The 17,852-nt window shown below is 46.5% G+C and overlaps 1 protein-coding gene across 3 annotated transcripts in view; it reads left to right on the plus strand.

Annotated features, from left to right (window-relative positions):
- The first annotated feature begins 8,008 nt into the window (after window positions 1–8,008).
- The window catches only part of NHS (NHS actin remodeling regulator), a 237,171-nt gene continuing 227,327 nt past the window's right edge, over window positions 8,009–17,852 (plus strand). For 2 of the 3 annotated variants that reach the window (XM_083612237.1, XM_083612239.1), the window contains exon 1: window positions 8,009–8,958. In XM_083612237.1, the coding sequence (XP_083468363.1) occupies window positions 8,496–8,958 (463 nt within the window). In that variant the 5' untranslated portion in view covers window positions 8,009–8,495. The remainder of the gene's footprint in view (window positions 8,959–17,852) is intronic. The other variant, XM_083612238.1, reaches the window with a different exon arrangement.

A 17,852-nucleotide genomic window follows, 5' to 3' on the forward strand; every position in this document is an offset into this window, starting at 1 on the left:
TGGAGGTCCGTTGTTAACCTGAAACTGTTCTTAACCTGAGGTACCACTTTAGGCAATGGGGCCTTCCGCTGCCGCCGCGCTGCTGCTGCATGATTTCTGTTCTCATCCTGAAGCAAAGTTCTTAACCCGAGGTACTACTTCTGGGTTAGTGGAGTCTGTAACCTGAAGCGTCTGTAACCCGGTGTACCACTGTATTATTCTATTTTAAGCTTTGGTGTTGATGATGTTTATGGCTGGGGTGGGAGAAAATAAGGCATGTGTTTTTTTAAATTCACTGCAACCAATGTGCTGTAGGAGACTGTATTTAGAAAAAACAACAACTGCAGCTACCTGATTTTGAGTTATGCAATAATACCTGGTGTGCCAATGGAGAGAGCTGCAGGCGGGTGGACTGGTAATCTTGTACCACTTCCTGCCTTTCTCATGTTTATGGGAATGCAAATAAAAGGAACAGCTAGATTGACAGAAAAGCAGGAAACCTGCAAGTACTAGCATATGCTAAATTACAGGAAATCAGTGTGAAAGTGCATTCCTAAGAACACACATTGTAAACCAGTGATCACCTGTGAAATAGCACTGGCTCAACACTTCCAATAAAGTCTGCCCTATGGGGGGGCGGGAACTATCCTGCAATTATTGTGCAAGTGAAGATTCTGCTGAGGACCACAATGTATAAAAAGAAGATGGGAAGATTTGCCTTGAGCACAGCATTCTTTCAATAGATAGATTACTTATGCATTTTCTAGAATGTTACCTTCAGTCTGTTGAGAATGATACTGGAAAATAATGGATGCGTCATCTCATAATTTCAGAGCCATGGCAGCTTTGAGAGTTGGCCTTGGCCTTGAGAGAGGTTCTGTTTCAAATTGCTGCTCAGTCTGAACTTGGGTGGCCTTGCGGAAGTCACTGTCTCTCAGTTTCAATTCCACCTGCAAAATGGAAATAATAATGTCCTACTTTCAAAGGGTTATTATGAAGGTACCATTTATAAAGCCTTGCATACCTTGAAAGTGCTCTGGAAATTTGAAATCATTCTTTAGTCTGCACTTCTATAGCTACTTGCAGCAAGCACCACTGGAAATATGAAATAGTTAAACAGTTGCAATTCTAAACCCACTTACTTGGGACTAAGTCCTATTGAACTCAAGAGGACTTACCTATAAGTTACTTTTGCATTTTGGTAAGCATCATTTGGAGACTTCTAGCAAATACAATGCTCTAGTAAAATATCAAATGCTGACAAGTTTTTCCTATATTGTGTATTTCTGGATATATTTTTACTGCATAATCCTTTGACTATGCAGTTAATTAAAAGAGGGGGAAACATCATTTGCAGGACTTGTCAGGTTTCATTTGGGTGAGAATCCCTGTGACTTGACTTCTCCCTGGTAAATGCATAAAAGGGCAAAGTTTGGTTAGTGCAGCCTCTCCTTATGGTAGGAGAAAAGCTGCACTGTTAAAATTCTCCCTCCCACATAATGTGTTGTCAGATTTCATGAGGAAATTTTAAGAATTTTGTGTGTGTGGTAGAGAGCATTCAGCTTCTCACACAAAAATATGGAGCTTTTTAAAACTGAAGAAGTAACAGGTAAGTTTATAACAAAAATAATGTTGCTGAACTACAACTCCCATCATTCCTGACCATTGATCATGCTGGCTGGGGCTGACGGGAGTTGGAGTCCAACAGTGTGTGGGGAGGGGAGGGCAGATTCCCTATTCCTGCTGTAGGCAGGTAGTAAGGTCCATTCAACTCTCCTTCAAGAGGCCAAACCAGCGTGATCATGGAAGTTTGTTTTTAAAAGTGCGCTTCCATTTTTAAACACCAAACTTAAGCAGTAACAGGCAACACGTGGCTAATGTTCTAACAACATATATATAACCTGTATTATTTCACAATTTTAAAAGCAAAGGCATGTACAGGTGAAAAGAACCTTTTGAATGGCATCTCCCTCCCCGCACTCTTTTTCTCCCAAATGTTGTTCTTTCCATCAGGATCAGTTCTAATGTCAAAGTCCGGTAGGAAGAAGGTGACTAAAGAAAGGGGAGGCAGAATGAAAGAGAACAGTTCTGCTCTCCTGACCTGAGCACCCTTATTGCTTTTAAAACCCTTCCCCAAGGATAACTTGAAGACCGTGGGAGATGAGTGGAGGTTTAAACATCTTAGAGGCCAGAATCTCTTTCTGTGGCAGAAATGGGGGGAATGTGGGATATATACATTATCAAGCTGTATTATTTAAGCTGTGAAATAGGAACTGATTAAAAAATACCATTTGATCCCAAGTATCAACAGACTTAACATCTGCTGGTGTCTATTTATGGTCCATCTGCTTGGAGTGCTTCTGCATCTCCTAAACCAGGCTTCCTCAACCTTGGCCCTCCAGATGTTTTTGGCCTACAACTCCCATGATCCCTAGCTAGTAGGACCAGTGGTCAGGGATGATGGGAATTGTAGTCTCAAAACATCTGGAGGTTGAGGAAGCCTGTCCTAAACTGTTGGGCAGAAAGTTGGGATCCTTACAGAAAACTAAACCTACAGCAGCTGTCAATGGATTTTGGTAAGGTAGAGGTTCGGGAACATACGGAGGTCCGGGGCAGGGAAGTAGATGGTCTTATATAGCTTAAACAATAACAGTGATTGACAGAGTGCTTCGTACAGGCAAAGGCAGGAAATGATAACCAAATCCCAGATGTTTGAAAGGATAAATGGAGACGCAAGGCTCACTAATATTTTGGAGTTCTCTGAAAGTATAAACAAGTTTATAGACAGAGCTGATCCAATTGACAATGTGTAGTACTTAGACTTTCAAAAAGTTTTGACAGAGTACCTTGCTAAAGATTCTTGATTAAGCTTAAGAGTCATGGAATAAGAGGAAAGATCCAGTACAGATCAGTAACTATTTAGAAACAGGAAGTCAAGAGTAGGACCCTCTCCAGATTGGTGATTTTTCTTTGCAGATATATTCAGCAGCACATTCTAAACACAGTAACAGTGTATTAATGGTAGATGCATATTGGATCGTCCAAACATTGATTACTTGTTCTGCAATGCTTCACCAGTGCTACCACAGTAGGGCTATAGTGTAACAAAAGCAGGACTGAAAAAACCCAACAACCCAGTACACTTGTGCTCTGAAAAGTCACAAGATTTCAGCAGCTTACAGGATGTAATTTGCTTGGAAATGAAGCAGAAATAATTTGCAGGCACCAGGAGTATTGAAGAGTTTTGTATGGACTTCCCAATAACATGATGAGCACCGATAATCACAAATGCACAATAACAAGGATATTAGGACCGGTCCTAGGATTAAATGGACAGTTCTCCCAATAGAAGTGGAATGTAGGAAGTAGAGTACCCAAGGGGACCAGTGCCTTTTACCTTGTTCATAAATGATCTGGAGTTAGGAGTCAGCAGTGAGATAGTCAAGTTCTCTGATTTTACAACATTCTCCGGACTGGGTGAATGTCCAATTGCAATTCAATATAAGCCGGTGTAAAGTGGTGTATATTGGGGCAAAAAAAAAATAATCCTAATTTCATATATGTGCTCATGGAATCTGAACTAGCAGTGACTGATCAGGAAAAAGACCTTGGGGCCATAGTGGATGGCTTGAGGAATATGTTGACCTAGAGAACAATTATTGTTCCTCTCTCATAATATTAGAATACAGTGGTACCTCGGGTTACAGACGCTTCAAGTTACAGACTACGTTAACCCAGAAATAGTACCTCGGGTTAAGAACTTTGCATCAGGATGAGAACAGAAATTGAGCAGCGATGGCACGGCAGCAGCGGGAGGCCCCATTAGCTAAAGTGGTACCTCAGGTGAAGAACAATTTCAGGTTAAGAACAGACCTCCGGAACGAATTAAGTTCTTAACCCAAGGTACCACTGTACTTAGAAAAGGCAGGACAGACAAAAAAAAAAGTACGTAATTACACAGTGCATATGTTTACATTGCCTTGAGCTTCTATGAGAAAAGGTAAGTTACACATGTAATAAATAATTTACAGTGGAATTCCCCCCCCCCCCAAATGTAGTGATGGCTGCCAACTTGGACAGAGGATAGGGCTTTCATTGGCTACCATCCATGATGGCAATGTTCTACTTGGGACCTGCTTCTGGGTTTCTCATGGGCACCTGGTTGGCCAACGTGAGAAAGGATGCTGGACTAGATGGGCTTACAGTCAGCAGGACTTACATTCTTATCACAATTGGCACAAGCACCCTGACCTTGATTACCCTCTTGTGATGGAAAAGAATGGTGACTTCCTATCCAAAGACCCATCAAGACTTCAACATCTTTGGCTTTATATCCATCAACAGGTATAGGCCCACGTTGAAAAAAATTAGGAAAGTCTGGTGGTGTTTTTCTGATTAATTCTCATTGAACTACTTTCAAGGAATGAATTGAAAATAATAATAATAATAATAATAATAATAATAATAATAATAAATTTATTATTAATACCCCACTTTGGGCGGCTTCCAACAAAATATTAAAAATACAATAAAACGTTAGAAATTAAAAAAAAACTTCCCTAAACAGAGCTGCCTTCAGATGTTCTTCTAAAAGTCAGATAGTTGTTTATTTCCTTGACATCTGATGGGAGGGCATTCCACAGGGCAGGAGCCACAACCGAGAAGGCCCTCTGTCTGGTTCCCTGTAACTTCGCTTCTTGCAGGGAGGAAACCGCCAGAAGGCCCTCGGAGCTGGACCTCAGTGTGAATGAATGAATGCTCTAACTTGAAATAGCCAAGAATCTACTGTTAGTAGTCACTGACTGCTCCTTTACTAACTTTACCAAGGTGATGTAGGACCAGGCCATAAGGAAGTGATTATTGCATGTGATACATGTGCCTTTACCTTTAAGAAAGACCACAGCACTCCATTTCCTCTGCCTCACTTAAATCTCTCTTGGGTTCTCTACCCAGGCAGCTATATTGTAGCAAATTTCTTCCAAATAGTAAAGTTAATGGTCTTCTATCTAGGGCTGTTCCTTTTCTAGAGCAAAGTAGGTGGGAAATGTATTATAAAATAGCACCAAATTATCAAATGTGTTAATATATTACTACATTTTGCTTTACAGAGTGTCCTGTATCAATTTGTTGTCTCGTAAACAGAAATACCTTGAACTGGAGAAGCTTCTGTGAGTACAAATCTGTTTCTTGGCCATAACAAACACATTTGAGATACTCAGATCATGAATACATGTGAATCCTTAAGTAAGAACCAAAACATGGTAGAGATGGGGAAGCTGTAGGCTTCAAGTAAGTTGCTGGACTACAACTTCCATCACCCCTGATCATTGGACCCACTGGCTGGGGCTAATGGGATTTGGAGTTCAACACTATCTGGCTAGAGCACTGGTTTCCTATTCCTGCATTAATAAATGAGTCAGGCCTTGGTGATGAGTTGGAGAGCTCAGAGAGCAATGAGGAACATTACCAAATTAAACAGCTGGTGCTCAGTTCATTAAAGAAACTAAATCAAAACCATGCCTAAAGAAAGTATAGAAAAACACAGCCTTTCAGAATGCATTCATTTTAAATAATGATTCCAATTTACTGTAGTCCTAAGAGGCCAAAATGGTCCAAATCGGACTTGTTTAACTGCTGGTTTTCTTAAAAAAAGATATTGAACGTTTTGGGAGGGTGAGGGAGGGGCAACTACCACCTTATATGCACAGGAGGAGGATGAAATGAAATTCCAGGGTGGGTAATGCCCCACCTAAGAAAATATGAATATTACATAAGAAAATATGTACACATGAAACTGAAAAAGCAAAGGCTTCTGAGGTAAATGCTACAGTTTTTAAGCCAAAAGGCATTAGATGATTTTTCCAGGTGCTTGCCTAAGCAATTATGTTTGGATTTGGGAGATATACAGCTTCCCTAAGGAGGCTACTGTTTTGGTTAGCAAGTAATAGTAATAGAAGCAATAACAGAAGTTACCTCTTTCCTCCCTGCCCTTATTAGTATAGTCATATAGTTAAAGGAAGCATCTCTGTTCAGCGGCAGGATGCTGGGGGCAATGGCAGGAGTGTGTGCGAGTGAAACTTCAAGCCCTGTGTGTGGACTTTCTGGAAACAGGGGGTTAGCCATTGTGGGAATCAGAATGTGGTGCATAAGATGGTCCATTTAGGGCAGGGGTAGATTCCTTCAGCCTGTGGGGCAGTTTTGGCCTGCCGGGGGATCCAGTTTGGCCTGCAGCTCCATTTTTCTTAAACCACGCCCACTCACCCACCAGCTGACATATCAGCTGATGGGTGGGAGGGCAGAATTTAACCCTCCATTGGCTGTGCAGTCCTTCTAGCTCAGCTTTGTCTGTATTGACTAGTAGTGGCCTTCTGGGATTTCAGGTAGGAGTCTCTCCGTACCTGGAATCTGGGATCTTCCACCCTTACCACTGAGTTATGGTCCTTTGCCAAGAGGTGCAAAGATAACCTCTGTAACATGCAGGGTTGACTCCTGACCTTTTGCTGCATCAAGGGAAATTGACAAGATGGTGAGCCCGTCTCCTTTGAGCCCAACCAACTGGGAGTTGAATCTTACTTGGTCAGGCTTGTCCAAAGGGCAGACTGTATAGCACATGCACAGCTGACAGCTCTGTCCTCCTACACCTTCCCTACATCTCCTGCTCCCAGCATCTGCTACCTGAAGTACTTGCCACGCTCTGCCAATGATAGGGCTGGGCCTGCAGGATCTGTGCAAAGGATACAGACCGCCCAGAGAAAGAGACTATTATGAGTGCATACCTAGTGTTGCATTTATTTTCCACATTTATATTATAGCTTGCCTTTCCTCAGTCATTAAATCCACTGTATGTGTACAGGGGTTCCCAAGACAATCTCCCATCAAAGTTAGGTATTGACCAGACCAAGACCTGCACAGCTTCAGCAAGAAAGCAATGCCAAATGCCCACAGGTGCATCTATGTGTGTGTGCATAAAGAGGGGACTGTGCAAAAACTGATGATCATTTGCCCATTTTGTCTCTGCAGATCTATGGTCCACCTGCCAGAAAGAGTTTGTTTCAAACTGTTGCCATGTTTTGACCGTAACCTGGAGACTGGTCCCTAGTGTAATTACTGCAGGGCTTGCATTCAGGATTAGAACCTTCAATCCAGTTATTTCATTGGCTTTAACTTGTTTATGAACTGCATCAAACAAGGCAACAGCCAAGTGAGGACCAGGGGATCCCTGAGCACCAAAGTCAGCAGCCTCTTCCTGCAAAATAGGCCAATGAAGGGTGGTAGCCAGAATGCATTCAGGGGAAGCTGAAATAGCTTTGCATTTTATCTCCTACGTGCTTGTCCAATGTCAAAGCACATCACTTGTAATTCCTACACTGCGTTAAACTTACTAAATTATTCATTCTGAATTATGCTCTTAGATGCTCTTGTCCTTCTGGAGAAGGTCTTTTGGAGTCCCAGGGCTGAGCGCTTTCCAAGCAATCCCTGGCTACTGATTATTGACACTGTGCTGTTACTTTGCAAAGTGTTGCTCACCCAGTTCTTGTGAAACTAGCCCGTTTGCCAAACGCCACTCACTGACTCCATGGAAGAGAGGTGGGACTTGACTGGTCTCTCCAGCTTGTGACCCTTTGGAAGCCAGGAACATGGGAACTCCAAAACATTAGGAGGGCACCGAGTTGTCAAATGCTGTCAAACTTGGTCTGCGCTTCCTCCCTGGAAAAAAAAAAAGACTGCAGCCTTAATTAACACAGTGGCATTACTAAGGAAGGACCTCCTTTCTGCTTTTCGAAACCCCCTGGCCCAGCGCACACCTCTCCTCTCCTCTCTCTGGGCGCATCTCGAAGGCGATGTTTTCCTTGGGCTGCCAAACTTCAAAAACCCTCCCTCCAGCTCCTAAGTTCTCATCCACTGATGGTGGTAGTCCGCTAGCCAGCCAGCCAACCAGGCGCTGCGCGGAGCCTGCAGTGTCCCCTCGCGGTCGCGAGGGGGAATGCCTTTCCGTGCCCGCCGCCGCCTCCTTCCCTGCGCCGAGTGGGTGTCTCTCCCTGCCTGCCTGCTCTGCTCCTCCTCACAAAAGAGCGGCGCGCGTTCCTTTCTCCGGGTTTTCAAGGCGCCCTGTTAAAATCCACCTCTCGCGCCGAAGGCTCGGGCTGCGTAGCTAAGCAAGGGGCGCGCGGCAGAGGAGGGAGCTTGCCGGGAGCAGCAGCTGGAGAAGGAGAAGGAGGAGGAGAGCGAGGCGGCGGCAGAGGAGGCGGGTGGGAAGGAAGGAAGGAACTGAGCAGCAGCAGCAGAAGCGAAGGTGGCCGCGGCCGCTTCCCCGGAGCCCGCGCGGAGAGAGATCATGGGGGACCCGGCGCCTTCCCATGCCGGCTGCTAGCAAGTGACGGGCGCTCGGGCGGAGGAGGAAGCCAGGCGAGTTTGGAAAGAGCCCGGAGAGACACACTCGGCGCCGGGGACGCGAGGGCGGCAGCGGCTTCTTCGGAGGGCGAAGCGCGGCGCTCGCCCAGGCTCTCTCCCCAGCCATGCCTTTCGCCAAGCGGATCGTGGAGCCGCAGTGGTTGTGCCGCCGGCAGCCCATCGCCTCGGTGCTGGACGAGGGCGCGGGAGGCGAGCCGCCGCCGCCGCCTCCTGCTCCTCCTCAGCCGGGGAGCAGCCCGAGAGAGGAGCCGGGCGAAGCGGCAGCGGCGTCGGCTGCCACAGACGAGCCGGAGGAAGAAGCCGCGGGGCTGGCGGTGGTGCTGCCGGCTGATGGGCAGGAGAAGGAGGCGGCGGCGCTGATGGTGCTGGACCTGTGCTCGCTCAGCAACGTGGCTCTGTCGCGGATCCTCCGGCAGCTCTCCGATGTGGCCCGGCATGCGTGCGCCCTCTTTCAGGAGATCGAGGGCGAGATCCAGATCACCCAGCGCAGGGTCCGGGCGCTGCATGGCAGGATCGGCGGCGTCCAAGGGGTTATACACAGCCTGGATCCCAAGCAGGAGGCAGTGCGTAAGTGGAACATTTCTCTCTCTCTATCTCTCTCCGTCTATAGAGCTCTAGATGCGCCTCTCTCCTTCCTTCGTTCCCCTTGGTGCGACCTTAGCGATGGTTCACCTTGACCTCTGGCCAGTTTCGCATCAAGGCGGGCCTGATGGGAGGGATGGGGGGTGTTAAAAAGGAGAATGGATCTCTGGGTGGCCTTTTTGGGGAGGAGGGCGGAGTGGCGATTTGCTTGAGGTGGCGAGATTGCTGGCAAGGAAGAGGGGTGATCCCCAAAATTGTAGCACACTTTGGAGGTGTGGCCCTGACAGAAATGGAGGTTGTCGAGTGTATATACAAGACACACACACCCCTCCCAGTGTTTATAGCTGTCCGTGAAGCTGCAGTGTGTACCGAACTTTTTACCCCTCTCCGGGGGAATGTAAAGCAAAGGGAAGGATATTCCTAGGTGGGGTGTGTGTGGTTTTTTGGGGGGGGTAGGTGGGAGTAAGTAGGGCGGGAGGTTGCGGATTGAACTGTGCGTAAAGTTTAGGGGTGTGCGCGTTTGGAGAGGCTTTTTCCAGGACGCGCTACTGGTGTGGAAGGCGCCTTCGCGGTTGTTTTGGTTGGAGAAGCGATTTCCTTGTTAAAACGCCGTGGGTGGTACGGAGAGGAGCCGCGATGGATCGCCTCTTCCAAGCCTGCTGTCGCCTCCCTCCTCCCTCCCCACCTGCCTCGGGATCCACATTCCCGCGAGCCCGGGGCCCAGGATGTGACTTTACCGAGCAGGATCGCGCCGACCCGAGTGGTTTTCTGCAGGTGGAATGGCTGAGCGGCGGATAAGGCGAAGGCGCCTGGTCCGATAGAGGGGTCGGGCAGGGAAGGCGGGAATCGATACCTAATCGCATTGGGAAGGTGAAAGAGGAGCGGAGGAGGGGATCCAGCGCTGGAGGATAAGCAAAGGGGTCCGGGCGGGGGGAGCAGGCATTTTCCAGCTCGCGACTACTCCCTGTGCAACGAGCGATCTGCCTGACCCACTTTTCTTGCTGATGCTGGAGACTTAAGGGAGGGGGCTCCTTCGCAGCAGGCTAGCTCCTTCTGCCTGTGCGTGAAGGCGTGAGTCTCCAAAAGCGTTTCTTCTCCTGTGTACAGAATGGACACGTAAGGTGACCATTACCAAAGCTGATCTCCGTCCCTCGTTACTTGGCTTCCCGCTTCGCCTTCTGAGGCAGCTCTTCGTGGTTTTTCTGGGAGGTTGCCTGCCTGATCGGTGTCTTGAAGTGCCTTCAAGGAGGCGATGATGGAGGGGGTGGGGCAGCTTTGAGGGATTCCTCAGGCACGTCTCTGCATCTCTCTCTCTGATTCCCCTCCCGCTTAGATTCCCCCACGAAATACCCTTCTCCACCACCCTCTTTAAGCTCTCCCCATCAACCATCCTTTGAAGACTTGAAGTGGTGCAGGGTTCATTGTTAAGGCCAAGGTGGGTGCCTTGATTTTGGGCGAGCGACTGGCTGGCAGCTGCCTTAAGGAGGGATCTCTGATGTTGTTTTCAAGTGAGCTGGAGGCTCCCAACATATGTGCTCATCGTTCACAGCGACAAGAGCAAAAGGCAGGCACAGGACCTCCAGCCGTTGCCAACATCTGGATGTGGCTTGCAGAACAATTGATGCCTGGAGGTTGGGTCCTTATTGTGGATCCTCCTTTGCAGCAATTTCATGCTAGTGGTTTTATCTTTATAGAGCAAGCTTTGGGTCGATGTTATACACACAAAACAATGACTTCCTACGCACCCACTTTTGTAAAGGAGCAGAGCTGCAGAATGATGATCTGGGCTAGATGATTGTCGCTCTTGCTCTTGTAAATGTCTACAGCCATTGTGATGAAACACAGGAAATGAGTCTCCACTGAGAGGTACCAGGGCCGTCTTCAGCATATCCAGCGCTGTGGTGCAAAGATCCCTCCAGTCCCCTTCCCATTTCCCAGAGTTGTCAACCTTTTTTTAAGGGAGGGAACACCAGCAGCGGCAGAGGAAGCCTCTTGGGACGGGATGGCTCTACTGGCGACATGCCCAGCTTTGCGGGGGCTGGAGGAGGCAGGCTCAACTGGCCACTTTGTGCCGCGGTGGCCACGGCAGGCGGAGGCTCCAGGTGTGGCGCTGCTTCGGTGCAGCATGATGGAGGCAGGCAAGGGTGGCGAGCGAGCCGGGGAAGCCGGCCCCATGGAGCTCCATGGTGCCTGATGCCTTGCTTGAAGATGAAGATGGCTAGCAGGAGGGGCGCCATGCGTGCCTGTGCCTCAACCCCTTGGGTGAGCGAACACACTGAGCGTGCGCCACTCCTACCAAGGGTCGGCTCAGTTTATTCCCTTTTAGCCTTCTGGCGCCCCGCAGAATTCGGCGCCTGCACGCTAAAAGGGAAAAAACCAAGCTGACGCTCAGTGGGAGTGGCGCATGCACCCTGGCTCACTCAGCACACTCATTTGGTGTTCCCCAGACTCTCGCCTGGTGCCCTCCAGAACGTGGTGCCCCGGCACCCTGCACCACTAGTGTCTATGGGTAAGATGGGCCTGAGAGGTACAGAAATCTGTACTTGCATTCCAGGGCTGCTTTCCTGGCCAACAGCCCCACACCTTCCACTCTGTGGCCACAGGCAGTTTGTGGCCATTCAGTGAAAGCGAAAGCTTACAGAGAGAGAAAGAAACCCTCTCACTAACATCAACTGTTCACGGGGCTTTTCCTGACCTGTAACATCAGCCAGCATGATCTGAGGAAGTGCAGGTTCTTTGTGTGCTAATCAGCAGAATATAATTGAGCATTAATGTAAGGCAGATAAGCTGTGCAAGTTGATTAGAGCTTCAGGCTCTGCTTTGTAGTCTTGCAATGTGGTACCATAACAAATGAGAACTAGCCTTATTTATTTATTTTAGCTCTTTGTAGTGCCACCTAAAGTCTTTGCAGGAAATGTATATGTGCACAACAAACTTAGGTTGATTTCATACCAGTTTGAATGGTGTTGCTTCCCCCAAAGATCTGAACCTTCTCTGCTGAAGATGTTTGTTCCAGAACTATGGTTCCAAGGTCCCCTGGGCAGAGTGACTGATTTTCATATCCAGTTTAGGCTCCAACTCAGTGGTAGAGCATTGCATGTGGAAGGTCCCAGGTTCAATCCCTGAATTCTCCAGGTAGGGCTGGGAGAGAGCATTGTCTGTAAACCTGGAGAGCCTCTATCAGTCAATGTGGACAACACTGAACTAGAATAGCCCATGGTCTCCTGGGCCACAATCCAACACTCTAAGCCAGTGGTTCTCAAAGGGTGTGGCAGGAGAGGATGGCAAGTGTGGTGGGGAATATTCAAGGACAATCAAAGAAACAATTAAACATTTCAGAATAGTATATTATAGTATCAAAAATTATTATTTTTTAATTTGTAGAATAAATAGAACAACCGCCAGAAGTTTTTTGTGTGTGTTTTCTCAATGTATTTCTTATCAATTAAAAATTTGGCAAGAGCAAATATTTATTCTGAAAGTGTGGCCCAGAGAAAACAGTTTGAGAACCTCTGCTCCAACTATTGCACTACACTGGTGTTTAACTGCAGGCACACACCATTTTTGGGATGGAGTGAGCTGCCTCCTTTGTGTCATAATGGAGTTACACCAAAAATGGAAGGGTTCCCAACTCTCCAACCTGGAGAAGAACTCTTTTTTTTATTGACTGTGGTAGAAACATACATGGCAACACCACATCCATTTTTAAGTATCACAAATGGGAGGCAACCAGAACATGCTGTGAAGTGACTGTATTCAAACCTGATTCTTCTGGCACATGTAGCATGGGTCATGATGGGCCAAGGAAAATGGAAATGAATCATGTCTCACCAGCAGTACAGCTGGGAAGGAAGCACTGCCATATCCTCCCTTTAAGGACACCCTAGGCCAGCCTTTGCCATCCTGGTGCCCTCCAGATGTTATGGCTTATAATGTCATTGGTCCCAACCAGTGGAACACTCCAGATGTTTAGAATGACTACTCCTATCAGCTGCAGCCAGCACATTTGTACTGGGTGAAACTGATGGGAATTGCAGTCCAAAACATCTGAAGGGCATCCAACTGGTAAGACTGCCCTAGACGCACACACATTTTCCCTTGTACAAGATGTTGATTTCCCCCCATTTTTTTGCCAAAAATTGGGGGTCGTCTTATACGTGGATTTATACAGTAAGTCTTGGGTGAACTGGTGGCTCCTGAGTCACCAGCGCTGTGGAGCTGGTTGGAGAGGCAAGATGGTGCCAACGAGGAGGGAACTTGGTCACGGTTCCATCAGCTCTCACCTGCTGTGCCAAAACACGGAGGATCACACAAAAGCTCAACAACTTTTTTTGCGATTTCCCCCCAAAAAACCCCAAAACTCAACTCTTTGGGTGATTTCCCTAAAAAAACTGAACAACTTTAAAATACTGATTTCTTAATTTTGGGCTCCCCAAAGTAGGGTTTGTCTTATACATGAGGTCGTGTTATACATGGAAAAATGTGGTATATTTCCAAATTGCCACTAAACGCATGTTTCCCGCTGAACGTCCTGTACTATAAAGTTGTTTGGTTATATTTCCCAAGGCACTGAGGAATAATGTTTTTAATTGAAACTGCAAACACACCCACCCACCCCCTTCTCCACCCCCCCATATTTTTAAAAATGTGTTATTAAGTCATTAGATTGTCACTGTTGCTGTAAAGACAATTGGTGCAATTTCACTCCGAACTGCAGCACAGGGAGCTGAGGATATTTTTTTAAAAAACCAGCAGTGCTGCTGAGGATACTTAGAAATCTAGTAATGCTATATCTGAGCCCCCTCCCTCTCATACTGAGTACATAGTTAGAAAGATTTAATTAGGAAAAATTAATTATTATTACTGTGTGTCCTTGTCCACGCATGTTGAGGAATGCACATGTACGAGACGAACACTTGTTCAGATCTTTAGTTTGAGTTACAGTGTGAGATGGGACGAATTATACACTTAAACAAGGGGCAGATGAGCAACACAACAACAGAAGCGGTATGCTGTTTCTCACAAAACACAAAGATCAATTAATTACAAAGGCCTGCTCAGTACTGGAGCAGCAATTATTTGGCTAAATACAGGCAGTGAGAATTACACGATGGTTGTGATACTAAATATAGGAAGGAGAGGATTATGGGTGCTCGATAGGTTAGGTGTGGAACTGAACCAGGCTAGGTAAGGAAATTTGGGGTGTAAGTACACACTGCTGCAAAGCAGCACAGGTACCTGCATGAGAAGTGAAAGAGAAGAACCAGGTGCATATATTGCCTATTCCAAGGCAAGAGGAGTGGGGAAAGGCTTGTCTTCAGGTTGCTGCAGTGAATCAGCAGTTGCCCTCAACACACTGACACTGGTGGTTGCTTGGAGCTGCTCCTTGTGACTTCCCAAGCCTGGTTCTTGGAGAACAAGGTGCCTTGTTGGTGAACAATTGGGGGAAAGGCTGTGATGGAAGGCTGAGGATACCTCATAGGCTTCCTTGAGCTCAGTATGGTACAAAACTGCTTCGAATGCTTTGTGTCCTAACTTGAAACATGTAAGAAAATAGCAAAGATGTAGAAGATGGAAGGGATCACTAGGGGAAGAAAGTAGGAACAGCAGCTGAGCTAACTAGGAGGGAGGAAACAGACCAGCCTCCTGTTCACCATGACTGAATGAATCGGGCTTGGCTATGGTAGGACTGAACGCTGAAGGTTTTGAAGAGAAAACTCTTGGAGGCTTTGTATTCAAGGGAGGGTTTTCTTCCAGAGCGAACAAAAAAGAGAAGGTGGATAAGATGTCTGGAATATTAGTGGACCTAAGCTTTCTTCCCATGGTTTCTGAGTGCAGAAATGTGGAGTTCAAAAGCTGCAGTGTGCATCATATGGATGTAATGGGTGTTCACACGTATTTCTACGATGTGTGTACTGCTGGCTTGCAGTATATCAAGCGTAGAGTCTCCTCTGGTAGGGTTCTGAATAATGTTCCTTGAAGGGTTTAATTAGGTTAGGAAGCAGGTAAAGAGGAAGTCTTGGGAGTCTTGGGCTACTGTGCCTAACTGGCCAGAGTCCCTCCTTTTGACTGATGTAGGTCAGCCTTTGCCAGTCTGGTGCTGGTTGGCTCTGATGACAGTTGTGGTCCAAAATGGTGGTCCTGGTGTGGAGAGCACCAGGTTGGCAAAGGCTGCTGTAGGTAGAGGTTGGCACGGGCACTTTGAGCCTAAGTTTTTCCTTAGCCATACACTCCCATGCAAACCTGTGTCTCTCTGTGTGTGGATTTTGGGGTGGGGGTGAGGCTAGATTTCAGAACTGAGATTTTCACGGCAAGCTCAAAATGATGCTTCCTCGGTAACACCCCATCCAGGCAAAAGGCAAGCGACCTTGAAATGGAACCCGTCCATGATTATATTGACACAGAAATAATAGCTTTGACCTAACTCTTCCTTTCCTTACCTGCACCAGTTGTTTTATTGAAGGACAGTACAACATAGCTTAATGCGACTTCTAACTGCTGCTCCCCTCCGTGCTGAACTAATTCTATAGAAATTAGAAATAACTAGCTCTGTTTGGTCAAAGGGAGAGCATGCATCTAGCTGTCATTATATTGTCATAGCAAGCCCGTCAAGAATTGGCTTGACCTAATTTATTTACCGGTCAGAGTATTAGGGCTGCCTTTCCTTTAATCCTCCCTATGGTTGACACAGAAAGAAAGCAAAGGGACACAGTGCCATGCTCTCTTTTTCAGTGCACAGCTGGGTCTTGTCTCCAGCCACATGCAGATTCACCATTGTGCTAAGTAAGCAATGGAGTGTGGCCCCAGTCGGAGGAGAGGTCCTGCTCTTGTAGTGCATCCCTCCTAGATGTGCCTTTTTCCCTACAATGAGAAATCTAGGCTGTGTACACACTCCGATTTACTCTGCATCCATTGTGCTCCCACTGCTGGTTTAGCAAGCAGCATAACCATGACATTAGCCACATTCCATTTCTAACCTGTTGTTTCTTAGGAGATAGTGTGTTTGGATGCATTTTCCTCCAAACCAGCTTTGATCCAAACTGAGAAAAAGATTGATAGATAGCAGTGTTTTAAAGCTTATAGCATGTACACAGCTTCTGTCTCTGAGCATCCTTACACTGAACTTCTAAGTAGGAACAGGGGGGGTTTTGGGGGGTGGGGTGGGAGGTTAACTTGTCATGTGAAAAATGAGTTGGGTTGATCCATGGATAGGTGGTTCAGCCAGTAGTGAAGCACTAGCAAAATGGTTTCAGAATAAATACAACTCAACACTCATTTTAGTACTGATCTATACATGCAGAACAATTCCATAGTACAGTGGTACCTCAGGTTAAGTACTTAATTCATTCCGGAGGTCCGTACTTAACCTGAAACTGTTCTTAACCTGAAGCACCACTTTAGCTAATGGGGCCTCCCGCTGCCGCCGCTCCACCAGAGCACGATTTCTGTTCTCATCCTGAAGCAAAGTTCTTAACCTGAAGCATTATTTCTGGGTTAGCGGAGTCTGTAACCTGAAGCGTATGTAACCTGAAGCATATGTAACCTGAGGTACCACTGTACAGTGATTCCCCACCCCCACCCCGGACCGTAATATATCAGACTGACAGCAGGAGACAACTAAAACAAATCTGCGATCATAGAAAACTAGGATGTCTGAAAGAAAGAGGCTAGGCTCAAACCATATTCTCCATGACATGTGAATTTTGTTCACAGGAAGTATTTTAATTTTATTTTACTTTGGTGGGTGGACACTCAAACTGTGTTTGCTAGCCAAACCTACTTGAAGGCTGAATGGCCCTGTTGAGAAACATCAAGTGATTCTGCTCCCTGTGTAGACCAGCCGCTATTTACATATTTAGCATCCGTGAAGGAGCCCCTGGGGAATGTTTGGGCTTAGCCCTATTCCCGCAACATTACCCCAAGCACCGGCAAGTGCACTCCAATTGATGCGTTATTGGTGTCATTCAGAAAGAGACTACTTCTACATGCATAAGCTTTCCAATATGGGGATGGTAAACCTGATCCATTAGATCCATCTCTTCAGAGAAAACCTTATACATGTAGAAGATACCCCCTTAAGACTGATGCTGATACAGTCCCCTTCCCCGGTCCATTCTCATGCTTGGTAGTAAAAGGTTCCAGACCCCCTTCAGCACTTTGTGGCAATGCAGTAAATGTGGCTTGCAGTGACAGCAATTTGGATGGGAGAGTAGATACTTATGACCCTGTCACACGGTGAAGATTAAGGAGCACAACAACAAAGATTAGAGCAAAGACATTATTCTGAGAGTCTTAGCCAGTTCAGCTGACAGTATAACTCTTGGAGCATTGGGTAATAAACATCCATGGCCCTTCTGCAGTTCATAACCTCCATTCATGAAATGGTATCCACCTGACCTAGGTCATTCCTGGGTCAAATGGAGGAGATGCTGTCAGTCATTGAGGATGCCTGATTTATATGCATGCCTCAGTCTTGTATTTAGTGTCTTGATCCAAGCTGGCTGAAGCTGGAGAGGGATCATGCCCCAAAACATTGTGAAAGTGTTCATGCAAATAGGATGACACTAGTGTAGCCAGTTAATGATTGAAGGGCATCTCTATTTCTTTTCCTGAGTTGCATTCTGTAACGCAGCCTGGACAGAATTTGTCTCTTTTGTACGCAGTAAATAAACAATGATATTCTCAGTTAAAGAGTTACAAAGTGAGAAATTTGCTGGAGAATGTTTTTGTACAAAACTTATTCCTGTCATTTTGCTAGATAGTTTCAAAATCCTCCTGATTCCACATTTACTTTGGCTGGGTTAGGCTGGCCTGGGGCAGGTTTCAGGCCTGTGAAAGTGACTTGAGGATTACTTACAAAACATCCAAATGAAGAACAT

The sequence above is a fragment of the Podarcis filfolensis genome (assembly GCF_964270895.1).
Source record: "Podarcis filfolensis genome assembly, chromosome: 4".
Lineage (NCBI taxonomy): Eukaryota > Metazoa > Chordata > Lepidosauria > Squamata > Lacertidae > Podarcis > Podarcis filfolensis.